This window comes from Schistocerca piceifrons, chromosome 4 (assembly GCF_021461385.2).
Source record: "Schistocerca piceifrons isolate TAMUIC-IGC-003096 chromosome 4, iqSchPice1.1, whole genome shotgun sequence".
Classification (NCBI taxonomy): domain Eukaryota; kingdom Metazoa; phylum Arthropoda; class Insecta; order Orthoptera; family Acrididae; genus Schistocerca; species Schistocerca piceifrons.
Window position 1 is genome coordinate 569,283,360 of NC_060141.1, and position 19,264 is coordinate 569,302,623.

A 19,264-nucleotide genomic window follows, 5' to 3' on the forward strand; every position below is an offset into this window, starting at 1 on the left:
TATTGCCTCACTACTTGAAAAGCAAAGACTGTTGATTTTCCTGACGCAAACAGAAATTCCACCATCACGGTTATCCAATGCACTCCCGGTGACATACTCCGCATACATGTTATATAGATGAGGTGACATTATACAACCTTGTCTGATTCCATTAGTTACATCGAGAAACTCCCGAGTATTCCTCATCCACCTTTTCTGTCGCAGCATGAATCTTATAATGACCTTATCCCTGATTTCTCTTATTGCGATGGTGATTTCTACACATGTAGGTGGAAATGGACAAAATATTTGCACGTTTGGAGAAGAAAGTTGGTGATTGAAATTTCGTGAAAAGATATCACTGCTACAGAAAACGACTTTGTTTCAATAATTGACACGTGTCATACACGTAACAGTCTTTCCCCTATTTTGCGCTAGTAGAAAAGAAGTTCCCTTCTTTGAACCCTTTCGATATCCTCCGTCAGTGCTATAACGTAAGGATATCGCAACCTTAAATCAGCACTCCAGAACAGAATAGACAAGTGTATTGTGGGCAGTCTCTTTAGCAAAGTAATTAATTTTTTAATGGATAACAATCATCAATTCACCCCTGATACACAATACATCAATTTTATGGAAATAAAAGCAGTTACAATAAATTTCAATGAAATTCACACAGCTGGAATACTAAATCCCTTTATTGATTATTGATTAAAAATTCCAACTAAAATTTATTACTTACAATTAGCAAACACAGTTAACATAAATAAGTTTACCGCAGCTGGATTCAAAGACAATAGCCCTTCATAATTATTAAGATCCTCAGGGTAAGAAGACATGACAAAACTGTTCCACACGGTATGTAGGAAACATGTGACGCGCGAAACACCCTTGGACTTCAAGAAGATTGTAATAATGCCAATACTAAACACAGGTGCTGAAAGGTGTGTTCTTAATCGTCATGGTTCCCAAATACCAATACGAATAGTTATCTACAAAAGAATGTAACAAGTGATAGAGGCTGATACAGGGGAAAATCCATTTGGATTTGAGAGAAATGTAGGTACATGTAAAGTAATATTTCCCATATGACTTATCTGAGGAGATAGATTCAAGAGGGGCTAACTCATATTTACAGTGTTTGTATAAGAGCAAAAATTCCTTTTGACAGTGTTGGTAATGTATTCTTCCAAATTCTTAAGTTATAAAGTGTAAAATAAAGAAACCAGACTGCAGTTAGGACATGATGGGAAAGAGGAGGTTTGAAGCTAATCCTCCATGTTATTCATTAATTTAGGAATTAAATTTGAGTAAGAAGAATTCAGTTTCTCGAAGGCATAATAATTCTGCAAGAGATGGCAAAGCATAGAATAAGAGAATAAAGTAGCAAAACTTCTGTTGACGGTGTTGACTGGAATAGTCTTTCCAATTCTGAAGATATGAAGTATAAAATACAGAAATCAGACTGCGGTTAGGACATGATGAGCGTGAAAGAGAGACACTAGTGGCAAAGAAATGGGACAGGTTTTCAGTTTATCAACCATGTTACTCAGTTTCTGTATTGAGCAAGCCGTAAAGAATACCAGATGAAATTATGAAATTTGGGAGGGGGGGGGGGGGGAGAAAGAAGAAGAAGTAAAACAAGATTAGACTTTGCCAATGACATTAAGGAATGGGACATATTTTCAGTTTATCAACCATGTTATTCAGTTCCTATATTGAGCAAGCCGTAAAGAATACTAATGTGATATTTGGGCGGAAGAAGAAGAAAAACAAGATTAGACTTTGCCATTGACATTATAATTGTGCAAGAGATGGCTAATAATTTTATTATCCCTTGAATTGAATCGAAAATGCCTTGAACATGGATTAAGAGATAGACATTAACAAAACTGAAACGAGGATGATGGAGTGTAATCGAAATAAATCATGCAAGGAATGGGACATATTTTCAGTTTATCAACCATGTTATTCAGTTCCTATATTGAGCAAGCCGTAAAGAATACTAAGGTGATATTCGGGGGGAAGAAGAAGTAAAACAAGATTAGACTTTGCCAATGACATTATAATTGTGCAAGAGATGGCAAATAATTTGATTATCCCTTGAATTGACTAGAAAATGCCTTGAACATAGGTTAAGAGGTAGACATCAACAAAACTGAAACGAGGATGATGGAGTGTAATCGAATTAAATCATGCACTATTGAAGGAACTGCGCTAGGAACAGAGGCACAGAAAGTAATGGACGAGTTCTGCTATTTTAGAAGCAAAATAACCAATAATTGAAAAAGTAAAGAGGATGTAAAATACAGACTTGCGACAGCAACAAAAGCGTTCCTGAAAAAGAGACATTTGTTAATATCTAATACAAATGTACATGTTAGAAAGTGGTTTCTGAAAATATATGTCTGGTGAGTAGCTTTGTATGGAAGCAGAATGCGAACGAAGGTTGTGAAATGTGATGTTCCAGAAAAATGCTGAAGGTTAGATGAATATCTTGGGTATTAATAACCGCTTCAGCTGTATTTGGTTCTTTATTACTGTACCAGTACCGGTTTCGTTGCGCTAAAGTCACATCTTCAGGTAACGTATAATTAAAACATTAGAGCGGAAAAGCTCGGAATCTTTTTTCCCAACGTTCGTTGTCTGTCAAAACAAGACACCATAAAAGACGGTATGTCATGGATTAATAACTGCCAGATCCCAATATAGTGGACGGGTCCAAAAAAAAATCGTACCATAGTGATCGCTTCTCCGAATTCGATCAAGCCCGCGCATCATCAGGGCATGCGCGAGGCGTCTGCAGGCAAGCTTTTTATTTTCTTGTCGTCAGTATGACAGAGCACGCGGACGCGTCCCCTGTATGCGGTTCCATATAGATTGGAGAAGTGAGCACTATGGTACTATTTGGTTAGAACCCACCCACTATATGGAATCTGGCAGTTTTTAATCCATGACATACCATCTTTTACCGATGTTTTGTTGGGAAAAAAGATTCCGAGCTTCTCCGCTCTAATGTTTTAATCATATGTCACCTGAAGATGTGACTTTAGCGCCACGAAACCGGTAGTGGTACAGTGATAAAGGAGCAAATACAGCTGAATCTGTTGTTAATACCCGAGATGAATACTCGTAGCTGTGGTTGCACCACCTAAAAGGTAGTCTGCAGTTATATGAATAGATCAGATGGCTAATGACGTGGTAGTGAATCGAATACGGGAGAAAAGAAATGTATCTCATATCTCGAATAAATGTACGGATCCGTTGATGGAACACATCCAGAGACAACAAGGAATCCTCAGTTCGGGAATCGAGATATGTGTGTCTGTTTGGGGACGGGAAGGGGGGCGCGGAGAGTAAAATTTGTATAGGGAGATCAAGTGTGGACTACAATAAATAGGTTTAAGTAAATGTAGGTTGCAATAATTAAGCAGGCTTGCACAGGATGGCCCAGCCTGAAGAACTATAACAAACCAGTCTTTGATTCAGAGACTCGAAAACAACACATTTTGATGGGGTGTAAAACTTACTTTCTGAATAATCCTCGTCGCATATTCAGCCAATGGCATCACATAATTATGTACCAAGAAGCGAGACATCGCTTATAAGTACAGCTGTCTGACGTAAGATGTGAAGTAATCTGCACCCACTCACCTCGCTGCTCCTTGACGTACTTCTGCACAATGTCGAGCTCCTCCTGGATGGCTTCCTCAGACACGGCACCTCGCAATCGCCTCAACACACTCTCAGCTTCCTCGTTCCTGGAACGCAGCGCCAGGAAGTATGGTGATTCGGGCATCCAGAGAAAGCCCAGCATGAAGATGACAGGTACTGCAGCCGACACGATGGCCACAGCCGAGTAGGACATGTAGGGGCCCATGCAGTAGGAGGCGAGCCCACCCGCGCTCAGTGCGAACTGGAAGACGGTGCCCAGCATACCTCGTATCTTGGTCTCGGCAATCTCCGCTACGTACATCGCTACCAGGGACAAACAGGAACCTGTACCCAGACCAGCCACCAGGCGCGATGCTATCAGCATGCCTGCTGAGTCGGCAAACAGCACCTGTCGGCCAAGAGCACATTTCTGTCACTTCTGGCTACCTTTAGCCAAATTGGAAAAACGATTGCTGCCAGGCTGCATGTGGGCCAAGTGACAGCTGTCTGGTGATGTCTTTCTGTTAAAAATTTACAATTTCATTTCCAGAACTTTTTATACAGGATGTCCCAGGAGGACTTGGCAGTATTCAGGGATACGACAGGAAAGATCTCTTGAAGCAAAATACTGTGCATGGACATATGCCCTAATCCGAATGGTTTCTGAGATAGATGACACGTAGTGTACATTTGCTTTTAGGCTAGCAGCGTGCACGTATGTATTTTACGCTCCAAACCTCTTTTACGTTTTATTCTAGCCAAACCTACCTTATCGCCTTCAAACTATTTGCTCAGGATGTCTTTCTGCCAGTAAACTAGCCCATTCAACAAGCAGTTGTCCGTGAAGTGTTAGGAATGATGTAGTCTGAGGGACTGAGAGTGTATCGAATAAAAGCATCAGTTCACTGTATTGGTATACGCGCTGGCTAAAAAGACCCACATCTAATCCAAAGAAGAATATGTAGATTTGATGTATATTTATGGGTTCTTTTATGGCACTGGTCCTACTACTGTAGGAAAACATCATTGGTGCTTTCCGATACATCAAAGTTCTGGTTGTACGAGGGGCGTTTCAAAAGTCTGTGCAAAAATAAAAACCACTTACATTTTGGGGCTAAAACTTTTTTATTTTTCGACATAGTCTCCTTCTAGACTTATACACTTCGTCCAACGCTGTTCTAATTTGTTGATCCCTTCCGAATAATAGGAATTGTCCAAGTCTGCAAAATAGCTATTAGTTGCTGCAATCACTTCTTTGTTTGAATAAAATCTTTCTCCCACCAGCCATTTCTTCAAATTGAGGAACAAATAGTAGTGTGAGGGAGCCAAGTCTGGAGAATATGGGGGATGTGAAACGAGTTGGAATCCTACTTCCATTAATTTTGCGACCACAACTGCTGAGGTGTGTACTGGTGCATTGTCGTGATCGAAAAGGAATTTTTTGCATTCCAATCGCCGACATTTTTCTTGCAGCTCGGTTTTCAATCAAACGGTCCGATAACGATGAATAATATTCACCTGTAACAGTTTCATCCTTTTCTGGATAGTCGATGTGGGTTATCCCTTGCGAATCCCAAAAGACAATCGCCATAAATTTTCCAGCCGAAGGAAGGGTCTTAGCCTTTTTTGGTGCAGATTCTCCCTTGGTAAGCCATTGTTTACATTAATGTTTGGTCTCAGGAGTAGAGTAATGTATCCATGTTTCATCCACAGTGACGAAACGACGCTTAAAGTCCTGCGGCTTCTTCCTCAACAGCTGCAAACCATCCTTGTAACACTTCACACGATTCCGTTTTTCGTCAAGCTTGAGCAATCCGGAACCCATCTAGCGGATAGCTTCCTCATGTCCAAATGTTTATGCAAAATATTATGTACCCGTTCATTTGAGATGTCAACAGCACTAGCAATCTCACGCACCTTACCTCTTCTGTCATCGATCACCATATCATGGATTTTATCAATGATTTCTGGAGTCGTAACCTCCACAGGGCTTCCAGACCGTTCAGCAATACTTGTACCCGTATGGCCACTCCGAAAATTATGAAACCACTTATAAACTCTTCTAATCGAAGGTGCAGAGTCGCCGTAATGTTTATCAAGCTTCTCCTTAGTCTCCTGAGGCGTTTTGCCTTCCATAAATTAATGTTTAATCACCACACGAAATACTTTTTCGTCCATTTTTGACAATGACTCGACTTCCTTGATTCACACGAGGGCCAAACACGAAGAAATAGACCAATATGGTTGAAACGTGGTGTGCATTCTTTCCAAAGATGTTACTAACTAAACATGACCTCGATACGCACCGGTGGTGCCATCTCTCGGACTTTGCACGGACTTTTCAAACGCCCCTCGTAGAGTGTTTTCAGCTCATTGCTTGAAACAGGTATTCTGCCACGTTTCCATTATCCTTCTGAACGTTTTGTTGAACAACCTGCACAGGAACTGCAACATGTTGTTGAAATGGTGCAGCGTACTGACAAGCATGATAATTCTTACAGGTGAATGTGTTAAAATCGCATTTTCCAATTTATACTTTGTGTAATGCATGTTGTCGTGTTTACTAATTGCTGTACATGTGTGCATGAGTAAACCTGACAACTTACTGAATAGTACAGAAAATAAATAACAGTGTTTAGTAGGTGTGTTCTGTTCAGAAGCCATTCGGAATGGGGCAGTTGTCCATATGAAATTTTTTGCCCTAAATGATCGGTCCTGTCATATCTCTGAATATTGACCACCATCTGTTCAGCAACTTGTGTCCCACATGCTTTCTATTTCATAAATGAATATAGTTTTCAGGTGCATTTTTTTCTATTCTTTGGATTAGTAGCTGAATTTAATGGTTATTCAGTGGCTCCGTAACAGTCGCCAAAGTTTCAGGTAAAGGAGACTAGACTGTAATCTAACTAATGAAACTACAACAGATACCACACTTGCCTCTTCCTGCAACATATTGACCTTAGTGCTACTCACTTGTTGGCACCCCCGTCCTTGATGATCCCTAATATTGTGCTGTGGATTTCTCTTGCCATTTTTCTTCCACCTGGAAGTTCGTATATTATTCAACAGTTCAGATCGCATATTCCACACTAAATTCGGGTTAAAATAGTAGAGATACAAAAAGGCTTTAGTAATGCTCGGAGAACGTCGTCATTTTGTTTCAACTGGGTAAAAGACCTTCTTCCCTCTCTTAGTGACCATTTCGAAAAAAATTCGATATTTTTTACGACTTTTCTTCTGTGCCACAATAAATATTTTAAACCATGAAACAAACGATATTTTCAAATTGTTTTAGGGTAAAGAAGTATTTGATAGCTTGATTTACTTGAACAGGAAGATAAATATAGAGGATTGAATTAAATATTTTATTTTCCCATTCACAACCTGCAAGCAAATAAAGAATTCTGTTGTACTTCAATATTGGATTTATGTTAGTACTGTTTATTTTTACGATATTGGAAAAGACAGATCTTTGTCATCTTGCCACACTAATTGGATTCCTTTTTAAAACAAGTTGTCAATTCTTCTGTTACGTGAGACAGCTTTTGAAAGTGCATGTTTCTTTAACAGCATTTCGTTTTTCACACAAGCCCATCAAATGAATGGCAAATGATTTTTGGGTCTCAGAATAAAGGAACTGAGGTAAACGTTACGCAGCATTGAATGACACACCATATAGGCTTAGCATACTAAATTACCTTCTGAATGGAGTTCATGAAGCAGGCACCGAAAATCAGGCAGCAATTTAATTGTATGAGCTAGGGCTAAATGAAAGTCAGGTGGTCTTGAGTGGTATCACTGTGCACTTTTATAGAATTACTATGTAAATTATTGTGGCATATTGACACTGCAATATGACAGGTATCTGGCCAAAAGTGCTGTCTCTGGTAATCTCTGTACTTTAAAATGGCTCATCGACCACATCTCATGAACTGACTTATATCTTCAGTGTGCAGTTTGATCTTGAAGGGAGTCTACTTAACTCTTCTCTTTCTATCACCTCTCAAGTTTTCCATCGTGTGCAAATTGCCACTTGATAAATTTCGCTCTTCTGAACTTGTGGCAAATAGGTAATGGGTGCACCAAATTCTTTGCTGCAATAGTGCTACAGGGTGATGAGGTTACCTCTGTGTTCGCTTCAGCTGTAAACTCTAACAGGAACTAGCTTCGCCCACCATGCACAGCCGTTGAGTGCTACAGACTGGCAAAAGTCGCGCAGAAGTCTGATTCACTATGTTCCTTTTGTTCCTTCCAATCATTCATATTGCCAGTTTTCATGAAAATTATAAATCGAACACCTTGGCATTACAGTGGAATGATCAGAGCAACATTATGAAAGAGAGAAAAATATTAATGTCAATAATACACTCCTGGAAATTGAAATAAGAACACCGTGAATTCATTGTCCCAGGAAGGGGAAACTTTATTGACACATTCCTGGGGTCAGATACATCACATGATCACACTGACAGAACCACAGGCACATAGACACAGGCAACAGAGCATGCACAATGTCGGCACTAGTACAGTGTATATCCACCTTTCGCAGCAATGCAGGCTGCTATTCTCCCATGGAGACGATCGTAGAGATGCTGGATGTAGTCCTGTGGAACGGCTTGCCATGCCATTTTCACCTGGCGCCCCAGTTGGACCAGCGTTCGTGCTGGACGTGCAGACCGCGTGAGACGACGCTTCATCCAGTCCCAAACATGTTCAATGGGGGACAGATTCGGAGATCTTGCTGGCCAGGGTAGCTGACTTACACCTTCTAGAGCACGTTGGGTGGCACGGGATACATGCGGACGTGCATTGTCCTGTTGGAACAGCAAGTTCCCTTGCCGGTCTAGGAATGGTAGAACGATGGGTTCGATGACGGTTTGGATGTACCGTGCACTATTCAGTGTCCCCTCGACGATCACCAGTGGTGTACGGCCAGTGTAGGAGATCGCTCCCCACACCATGATGCCGGGTGTTGGCCCTGTGTGCCTCGATCGTATGCAGTCCTGATTGTGGCGCTCACCTGCATGGCGCCAAACACGCATACGACCATCATTGGCACCAAGGCAGAAGCGACTCTCATCGCTGAAGACGACACGTCTCCATTCGTCCCTCCATTCACGCCTGTCGCGACACCACTGGAGGCGGGCTGCACGATGTTGGGGCGTGAGCGGAAGACGGCCTAACGGTGTGCGGGACCGTAGCCCAGCTTCATGGAGACGGTTGCGAGTGGTCCTCGCCGATACCCCAGGAGCAACAGTGTCCCTAATTTGCTGGGAAGTGGCGGTGCGGTCCCCTACGGCACTGCGTAGGATCCTACGGTCTTGGCGTGCATCCGTGCGTCGCTGCGGTCCGGTCCCAGGTCGACGGGCACGTGCACCTTCCGCCGACCACTGGCGACAACATCGATGTACTGTGGAGACCTCACGCCCCACGTGTTGAGCAATTCGGCGGTACGTCCACCCGGCCTCCCGCATGCCCACTATACGCCCTCGCTCAAAGTCCGTCAACTGCACATACGGTTCACGTTCACGCTGTCGCGGCATGCTACCAGTGTTAAAGACTGCGATGGAGCTCCGTATGCCACGGCAAACTGGCTGACACTGACGGCGGCGGTGCACAAATGCTGCGCAGCTAGCGCCATTCGCCGGCCAACACCGCGGTTCCTGGTGTGTCCATTGTGCCGTGCGTGTGATCATTGCTTGTACAGCCCTCTCGCAGTGTCCGGAGCAAGTATGGTGGGTCTGACACACCGGTGTCAATGTGTTCTTTTTTCCATTTCCAGGAGTGTACTTTCAGGATTTAAACATTCAGTTATTAAACCATAAAATTAATATCAAAGCAACACAGGACCGTCACGCCATTTCAGCACAGCTTATACATATTTTTTCTTATTGTTGGCACTTAAATGCTTCTGTTTGATTAAGTACGTATTGTGGACTCCAGGTTACACTACCTCAGGTGCTAATTTTCTTTGTCAAATTAAGGTGTACGTACTGCTCTTGCTATTTTAATATTTCGATGCAGATGACTTCCCTCATGAAATTTTCATGTGATACGACTTTAAAATCTGAGTCGGTTTTCAAAAAGCATCAGATGAAGCGTCAGAGATAAAAGGAAGATATCTCGTTCTGAGTTCTAGCACATCAACAATATTGATCAGGCAACAAAATACATACGAGGCTTTCTTCGATCTACGGAAAAAGAATTATACATGCATTATTACATTTGAAAGTCTTTAGCTTACAGTACTGCTACATATATTACTCAAAATTTAACTTCCAAAAAAATATCGGCAGAAGTTTCTTCGCTTCATAACATGGAATGATGTAAAATGAACTGAAAAAAGAATCAGAATTAACTGAACAGTAATTAATTGTTATTAAGTAGATCCCTCTACAACACAATTTTATGTGCAATTAAACTCCACAAAGAATATTCTTGTTAAAACATGTACTCCTGCCATTGTGCACATCAGCCGAAGAAACGCATTAAATTAAGTACAGACCATAAGCCAGGAAGCAAACACCGGAAGCCCAGATGTGATGAGCAGCATCTTGCGACCGACGATGTCGACGATTATTGGCACACCTATGATGGGTATCACGGACGAGATAGCCGTGCAGAAGACGATCCAGGAGGCCTCGTCTGCTGTCAGTGGCAGCCATGAACCCGGCTCCTGGAGGCGTGGCAGGATGGGTGACAACCAGCCGGTGACCATGCCGCTCATCACACATGTCAGTGACGCTGTTGAAACACCACACTTTCACACCTCTAAGGAAGATTAGGAGTTCAATGTCCCATTCAAAATGGTATTATTAGAGATGGAGCACAAGCTCGATTTGGGGAAAGGCGGGGATGGAAAACAGGTACACCATTTCAGGGAACCATTCGGAGGCATTAATTTTCAGCATGCCAACATAGTTTCCCTATTTTCTTAAATATTAAACAATTCTAATATATTAATGAGAGCTATAGGTGATTTGTAAACACCTCAGAGGCAATATCAGTCACATTAACTAAATTAAATTACCATGAAATCAATCTTCATTAAAAGTATTTCACCATCAGAAATATTTAACCAGAAATATGGTGCATGTGCAACAGAGCTGTGATGGTCAGACCAGTATTAGTCATTGTCAGTACTGCTGCAGCAGTGGCACAAAATGGTACCTCTCATTCTTTCTACTGCTGACTCCAAGGTTCGAACCATAATAAAAAATTTTAATTAACGAAATACACCGCAGATCGAAGGGCCATTGGTGCATTTTTCAAGTTTCTACACAAGTTGACACTGCAGTTGACAGAAAATCCAAGATGTGTTGGTGGTAAATTAAAAAATTCAGCATGACAGTGACTGGAAATTTTAAAAAAATGCAAGATACAGGTGGTGAGAAAATTGGAAATGCAATATGGTGGGGGTGGGAAATTTAAAAAAAAGTAAAATGATAAGAAATTTAAAAATACAGAGTGGTGAAACTAACCTGTTTGTACTTTGTACTTCTACCTTTTCCCCCTCCCCTCCCACTTGTCCCACATTACCCCTCTCCTCCTCCTTCTCTCCAGTCAGTGGCATCCAATCAACATGTAGCTGTGAAATTATGTAAGGTTCATTTGAACTGACACCAAGTTTGGAGATACATATTCTTGCCAAAAATTTTCTAATCTTCACAAACACACACACACACGCTCTGCATAATGTATCACATCTGTAAATACTGCCCTGTATTGTTACTTGAATTTTATTTTATCTCACGTGTGGACAAAATATTTCAAACTTTGCCTCATCATTAGATATCATCTCATATATTTGTGCACAAAGTACTCCCACACCTGCCTCATCTTTTGTGTGATTTATGTACCACACTAAATTTGATCGCTCCCTCTATCTCCTTCTCTGTTTTCGCCTTTATTTAGTTATTAACTTTCATCTATCGTGTGTGAACAAAATATTTTCATATCTGCATAACCATTATGTCACAGGGGAAATGGAGGGAAAGCAAAGAATACTATAGATATAATATTTATTGTAAAAAATTTTCACACAATAAATCACAGTGAACTTTGATATATTGTCACACATATTGGAAACAGAAATTTATGTTAGAATATCATTTACTACAAACAATAGCTTGTTACAATTTGAGTATATTTTTGAGACAACTTCATTAAACACCCACCTTTTCACTAGTGTTTATAGCTTAATAAAATCGAAATAGCACTAAATTGCATTTTGCAGACAAACTGTATACAGTATAAATAATAAATCCTTAATGCAACAATCAACCAGTTCGTTACACTGGAACAGAAACAGTTAAGTGTAATTAATACGTTCATACCTACGGTACATTTAAAAAACAACAAAGTTTTCAGAATCTTGAAGTACTGCCTCTTAAGCGAGAGTATTATTTTCACTTTCTGTTCTGAAAAAAAAAAAAACCAGTGACTTTGTATGCGAGAAATAAACACTTTTTCAGGTTTAACAACGAGCTACAACAATCTTCTTTTAGAAATCTAATATTAACACATCTTTATTGTTCCATTCCATAGTACTTTGTCTATAGAAACTGACGTTTTTATATTTAGTTTATTCTGGTAGGCATAGATAAAGATCCTGTACCAGTATTTTTGATATCAACTGTGGCACCTCTGTTGGGAAAGTCAAGTTCAGCAGGACTCACGTTCAAGAATGTTAATGGCATATATATCTTGTAGTCTTCCAGATGAACCATCACTGTCACATCAGATTTGATGAGGAAGTGTCTAGCGGTCAACATTTGAAATGCGACCCCAATTCCAGTGCTGATTGTCTTTTATTTCATACTGCGCTTCCTACATGTTCCAAATTCTGTATTCCTGTATTCTTTTAACAAAACGAGTAATTGATGCACAAAATATGTAGAATCTATTAGTAGTAGTAGTAGTAGTAGTAGTAGTAGTAGTAGTAGCAGTATGTAGTGCATGTTGTACTTCCGTGTTCTGAAAAAGTGCTTATAGCGACTATGACGATGATGATGATGACGTCTTCGATGGTGCAGCAGCAACGACAAAGCTTTTGTAGTTATTCTTCTTGCTTTTATAACATGGCGCAATACTGAGCCAGTAGGCAAAAATGTGATTGCTAAGCATTAATCAGCAAGTTCTTTCTTGTTGACGTAACCATCGTATTTCGGGTTTTCCACATTCACAAATAACATGATCTTGAAGAAATACAAGCTCCCTAATACCCACATAATCAAGGAAACTCAACCTCTCTAATAGCGAACAGATTAGCACACTCAAGGGACTGTGTATCTGAGCAACAATTCAGCAATAAAAATTATTTTCGTTCTTTAAATCATGCATAATAATCTGGGTGCGTCTCACAACACTCGTCGGAGCTTGCAGATGTCTGCTGCGATAAGATGCTGCTCAGCTGAAGGCTGTCTCAAGATACTCTTATAATATTTCTGGCTTTACAGTCATCATATTCGGCTACAAGAAGCTCTCTTTGGAGCAGTGGAGAAGGCAGCATTGGGAAGATGAAGTAATATGATATGAGATACCAATGAGAGATGGTATGTTCGGTATGGGTGTTTTGAGAAAGACCGTTTAAACTGTCGTCCTTCTCCGTGATTGGCTGCTGCGTTCGGAAGCTGCGCGCCAAAGTGATAATCTTCTGTTATTAATATTTACAGCGTATTTACTTGTATTTCAAATGAAAGCATCACTCAGCAGCGTGCTATCATTCCATTATTCCACAAGTATTATTCACCAGCAGAATAACAAACAACTGCTAAACAAAAAGGCAGACGAAGCACTTGGGTGATCTTCGAATTGCGGCTAACTTGGATGAGGGGCTCTCAGATTATAGCTGGTTTGGCAGCCTCGAAGAACAGACATGTTGTCTGCCGCGGTTGCTGTCAGTTAAGCCATTATTAGCATTTTCTTTTTATTTGGACATGTAATTGAGAACACTGTGATACTAATTACCGAAGAAGGCAGTTCATTATTTTGTTGAAGACAGGAAATTTTTTGTGACTCTAAAATGGAATGAAATTGTGCCGTTTCTCCTGTACTGCTAATAAAAAGCGAGTGGCATCCAGTATGTTGTTGTTGTTGTTGTCTTCAGTCCTGAGACTGGTTGATGCAGCTCTCCATGCTACTCTATTCTGTGCAAGCTTCTTCATCTCCCAGTACCTACTGCAGCCTACAGCCTTCTGAATCTGCTTAGTGTATTCATTTCTTGGTCTCCCTCTACGATTTTTACCCTCCACGCTGCCCTCCAATACTAAATTGGTGATTCCTTGATGCTCAGAACATGCCCTAACAACCGATCCCTTCTTCTAGTCAAGTTGTGCTACAAATTCCTCTTCTCGCTAATTCTGTTCTGTACTCCTCATTAGTTACGTGATCTACCCATCTAATCTTCAGCATTCTTCTGTAGCACCACATATCTAAACCTTCTATTCTCTTCTTATCTAAGCTATTTATCGGCTTTCTTTCACTTCCATACATGGCTACACTCCATACAAATACTTTTAGAAAAGACTTCGTGACACTTAAATCTATACTCGGTGATAACAAATTTCTCTTCTTCAGGAACGCTTTCCTTGCCGTTGCCAGTCTACATTTTATATCCTCTCTACTTCGACCATCATCAGTCTTTTTGCTTCCCAAAAAGCAAAACTCATTTGCTCCTTTAAGTGTCTCATTTCCTAATCTAATTCCCTCAGCACCAACTGATTTAATTTGACTACATTCCATTACCTTCATTTTGCTGTTGTTGATGATCATCTTATATCCTCCTTTCAAGACGTTGTCCATTCCGTTCAACTGTTCTTCCAGGTCCTTTGCTGTCTCCAACAGAATTGCAATGTCATTGGCAAACCTCAAAGTTTTTGTTTCCTCTACCATAGATTTTAATTCCTACTCCAAATTTTTCTTTTGTTTCCTTTACTGCTTCTCAATATACAGACTGAATAACATCTGCGATAGGCTACAACCCTATCTCACTCCCTCCTTATAGCTGCCATCTTCTTTACAAATTGTAAATAGCCTTTCTCTCCCTGGCTCCAATGGCTCTGAGCACTACGGGACTTAACATCTGAGGTCATTAGTCCCCTAGAACTTAGAACTAGTTTAACCTAACTAACCTATGAACATCACACACATCCATGCCTGAGACAGGATTCGAAACTGTGACCTTAGCAGCAGCGGAGTTCCAGACTGAAGCGCCTACAACCACTTGGCCACACCGGCCAGGTTTCTCTTCATGTATTTTACCCCTGTCACCTTCAGAATTTGAAAGGAGGTGGCATCTAGCATAAACAAACTAATTGGAAAATAAATTATTTTTATAATATTCGTTCGTAGTAAGAGTTGAATACAGCCTCAAGCTAACGGATTCACGACCTACGCGCTGTTTTCTATGTGTGTGTGTGGGGGGGGGGGGGGGGGGCAACTATAGAAGACTGCAGGTTGATGAACATTTATTAGAACTTATTCATTCCACTCATGGCGTTGGAAGCAGAGAAGCACCTCACGTGTTCTGCAATCTTAGTACAAATGAGATCAGTGACACGTCATCTGTGATAACACAGAGGCAGTATGAGGGAGAGAAATTTTCGAGGGAAGGGGTTTATCATACGCACGTATATATCACCCCCCCCCCTCTCTCTCTCTCTCTCTCTCTCTCTTTGTCTCTCTCTCTTTGTCTCTCTCTCACTCTTTTTCATCTTGCCATACATAGCATACCTTTCAGGGATGATCGTTGAAGTCCATATGCTTTGGAATTATGAGGTTAGATTTTATTGGCGAGAACTGTGAACTGTAACCTATCAGGAAACTGTGTAAGGACTGTGATACATGTGAAATGTGAATGACCAGAGAACTGCATGAGAACTGTGAGAAGTTGCTTTGAAGTGTGTTTCAACTGTTTTTGAACTTTAGTTGAACTATATATAATATCTGATGCTGAAAAATCAAATCAAGTACGGGGTTGAGTCAAATGAAAACCTTAAATATTTTCTAGAATACTATTTATTGTTCAGAAGTGGTACAAAGCTGTATCACATTTCAACATAATCTCCCCCACGCTAAATGCAAATTCTCCAGCGCTTACAAAGTGTATAAATTCCTTTAGAAAAAAATTCTTTCGGTGGTCCACGCAACCACTCATGCACCGCGTGGCGTACCTCTTCATCAGAACGGAACTTCTTTCCTCCCATTGCGTCTTCGAGTGGTCCAAACATATGGAAATCACTTGGGGCAAGGTCTGGTGAGTATTATGGATGAGGAAGACACTCAAAAAGCGTGGCCTGTTATTGTTGCAACTGTTGTACGGGCAGTGTGGGGCTTTGCATTGTCATGTTGCAAAAGGACACCTGCTGACAGCAATCGACGTCGCTTTGATTTGATTGCAGGCCGCAGATGATGTTTAGGAGATCTGTGTATGATGCACTGGTAACAGTGGTCCCTCTAGGCATGTAATGTTCCAAAATAACGCCATTTTCGTCCCAAAAGAGAGTCAGCATAACCTTCCCTGCTAATGGTTCTGTTCGAAACTTCTTTGGTTTTGGTGATGAGGAATGGCGCCATTCCTTGTTCGCGCTCTTTGTTTCCGGTTGGTGGAAGTGAACCCATGTTTTGCCCCCAGTAATGATTCTTGCAAGTAAGCTTTCACCTTCTCGTTCAAAGCGCCGAAGAAGTTCTTCACAAGCATCAGCGCGTCGTTCTGTCATTTCAGGAGTTGGCTGCCATGGCACCCATCTTACAGACACTTCGGAAACTGGAGCACATCATGCACAATGTGGGGTGCTGACCCATGAGTAATCGGTAAACATGCTGCAATGTCATTCAGTGTCACTCGGCGGTTTTCCTTCACTATCGCTTCAACTGCTGCAGTGTTCTGTGGAGTCACAACTCGTTGTGCCTGACCTGGACGAGGAGCATCTTCCACTGAAGTCACACCATTTGCGAACTTCCTACTCCATTCGTAGACTTTCTGCTGTGACAAACATGCATCACCGTACTGAACCTTTATTCGTCGATGAATTTCACTACCCAAAAACCGAATAAGAGAACGCTGTTCTTCCCTGGTGCAAGTCTCAAGTGGGGCGACCCTCTTTATACTGATATTGCGACGGTATGTGCACATTTGCACTATGCTGCCACCTACAGGCCGTTCTGCACGCTGTTTGTAGCACGCTTACCAGCTTACAGGATAACGGCCCGAAATTTCGATTTGTTATTACAAATTTAAGGTTTTCATTTGACTCACCCTCGTAGTATCTGTAACTGAGAAATAGGAAATGCCGAATTGCTATGAGAACAAAAAGTTAAGGTTGAGTGCGCGGTCCACGGCATTACGCTATTAGTCATCACTTCTAGATTCTTAATGTTACGAGACGGCGCAGCGTATGGAGCAGCGTGAGGTAGCCACAGACAATAGGTGCGGACGGCGCAGCTAGCGGTACAGAGCGCGCTTGAAGTGCCAGCTTCAGTACCCCACAATTAGCGGAGCTGCCACCAGCGGTGCAGCCCACAGCTTCGGAGGCTCAGGGGCAGTGCGTCGAGGAAGAAAAGTAGGTCTAGTGCAAGTGTTGGATCTCATATAGCAGTCTAAGATTTGTGATCATAACATCAGCATTAGTAAAATGCCTGGGGAAGAGGAAGTAAGATACTCTCTCAGAAGTAGAGGAGTTCAGTCTCACCGTATTAATGACGACCAGGTACAAAATAAATGGTAGTGAAGTCAGGTATGGGTTTACTGATACGTCGCATGTACTAACAAATAACCCAAATCAAAATGTAAATTCAAACTTCGGTGATGAATCAGGAATACTAAATTCATTAACCAAGAATCTCATTGAGAATTCTGAAGTAGCCATTAATGGTTTCACAAGAAATGTAGAGTTAATGATGAAGACAGTGAAAATGTAGATTTAGTGGCAAACACTTATAATGCAAACCAATGATAGTCAATGCCTAGTCAATATGAAATGACTGATTGGAATGACAATGCCAGAGAAAATGACTCCGATGTCGAGATTGCTAATGAGCCAATAGATGAGTTACGTACATTAAGTCATGGTACAGCATCAGCTGACACTTTACCAACTCAGGATGATGATCAGGATCTGAAGTCTATACTAAAATTAATTTTGCGAACACAAAAAGTAGCACAAACAGAGCATAAAGAGGAATCAAGAAAATAGATAAGGAATTAAGTAATAAAGTAGATGAGGGCTTAAAAGAAATTCCTCTAAGAATCGCTCAAATTAACGGTAAATTCGATGCTTTGGAAGAAAAGGCTACAAATCTTGAAGTTATAAATGAGGGATGTAGTAAGGAAATAAATTATGAAACAACTAAATGGAGTAAAAGACTAAAAGTTTGTAAGTCAGATAGGAATCAAAAGGTTAACCATGAAATCAAAACGTTAAAAAAGAATTTGCAGAATCAAACAATAATTAATAAAATTAGTAATATAGGGTATAAGGCAAGAGCAAAGCAAGGCTATCGAAGAATTCAGTGGAATAATTTACAAAGTATCAAAAACGTCTATGAAATACTTAATCTTAATATTTCACATGTAGAATCATCTTGTAAAGGCAACACAATTGCGATTAAGGGTGAACAAAGATAAACAGAGTAAAAAGTGCTTCCTGAGATGCTAAACAAAACAGTAAATTAAGTTAAACAAAAAGTAGAAATTTGGTATGAATGAGGAAGAAAGAAAGGTGTTGTTCACGTAAGTAACGTAGGAAATGACGGTAATTATCATAAATTTGAACATCTCTCTAGTAACGAAACCATGCACCCAGTAGCCTTCACTGAACAGTTTGAGGGCATCACTCCTGAAAACATGACTGAACAACAGAAAACTGAATTCGTGGTAAGTAGGTTAGAAGGAGACGCAAAATCATTGGGAAAAAGTGCCAGAAATACATGTAAAACATACAAAGAATTTGTTAAAGCAATCTTGAATCAAGACTGGTCCTGCATCACAAAAAAACAGCGAAAGGTGAGATATTTATGGACAAAAGGTTTGCTGGTGAAAAATTCATTGTACCAAAAATGGATAGGAGTTAAGTACTGGAAGGCCCCATATTAATGTACAATGGCTTCAAGATGTCAATAAACATGGACTTGACAGCCAGCTTCTGTCAGAGGCCGCCAGCAAATAATGGTGAAATATATTCTGTATTCGTCTATGGGAGACAAAATTATCAAATCAGTTCTAAGAAGCATTATATAGGGGTAGATTACGTGGTTTAATTTGAGAAAGTTTTGAATGAAGTGCCTCTTTCTGCAACGGAAATACCACAAGAACAATTGTTAGATGAAATGCCAATCAATTGTATGAAAAAATATTGTGAATACTATCCTCAAGGGGCAATAATGTTCTTTGTATTCCTAGATAACTGACAATTACCACATGCTCGCGTTAACTGACAGCACACTTCATCTTCTTTTCCTGCTGTTAGTTCTTCCCCTTATTTCATCCAGAACTATATCTGTCTTCCCAAACATTCTTCACTATCAAGGTTAAGACGAGCAAATTTTCTTACACTAAATGTGACAACAAAGAAACGAGCTATGACACAAACAAAGTAACCCAGCAGTATAAACATCTGCATAGCATGGG

General features: G+C 40.7%; 1 protein-coding gene across 1 annotated transcript in view; it reads right to left on the reverse strand.

Moving 5' to 3' along the window:
* Positions 1-19,264, reverse strand: part of LOC124796009 (facilitated trehalose transporter Tret1-like) — a 148,996-nt gene that overhangs the window by 26,703 nt on the left and 103,029 nt on the right. The window contains exons 3-4 of the mRNA XM_047260091.1: positions 10,142-10,380; positions 3,634-4,042 (exon numbers count right to left, since the gene is read on the reverse strand). Coding sequence (XP_047116047.1) covers positions 3,634-4,042; positions 10,142-10,380 — 648 coding nt within the window. The remainder of the gene's footprint in view (positions 1-3,633; positions 4,043-10,141; positions 10,381-19,264) is intronic.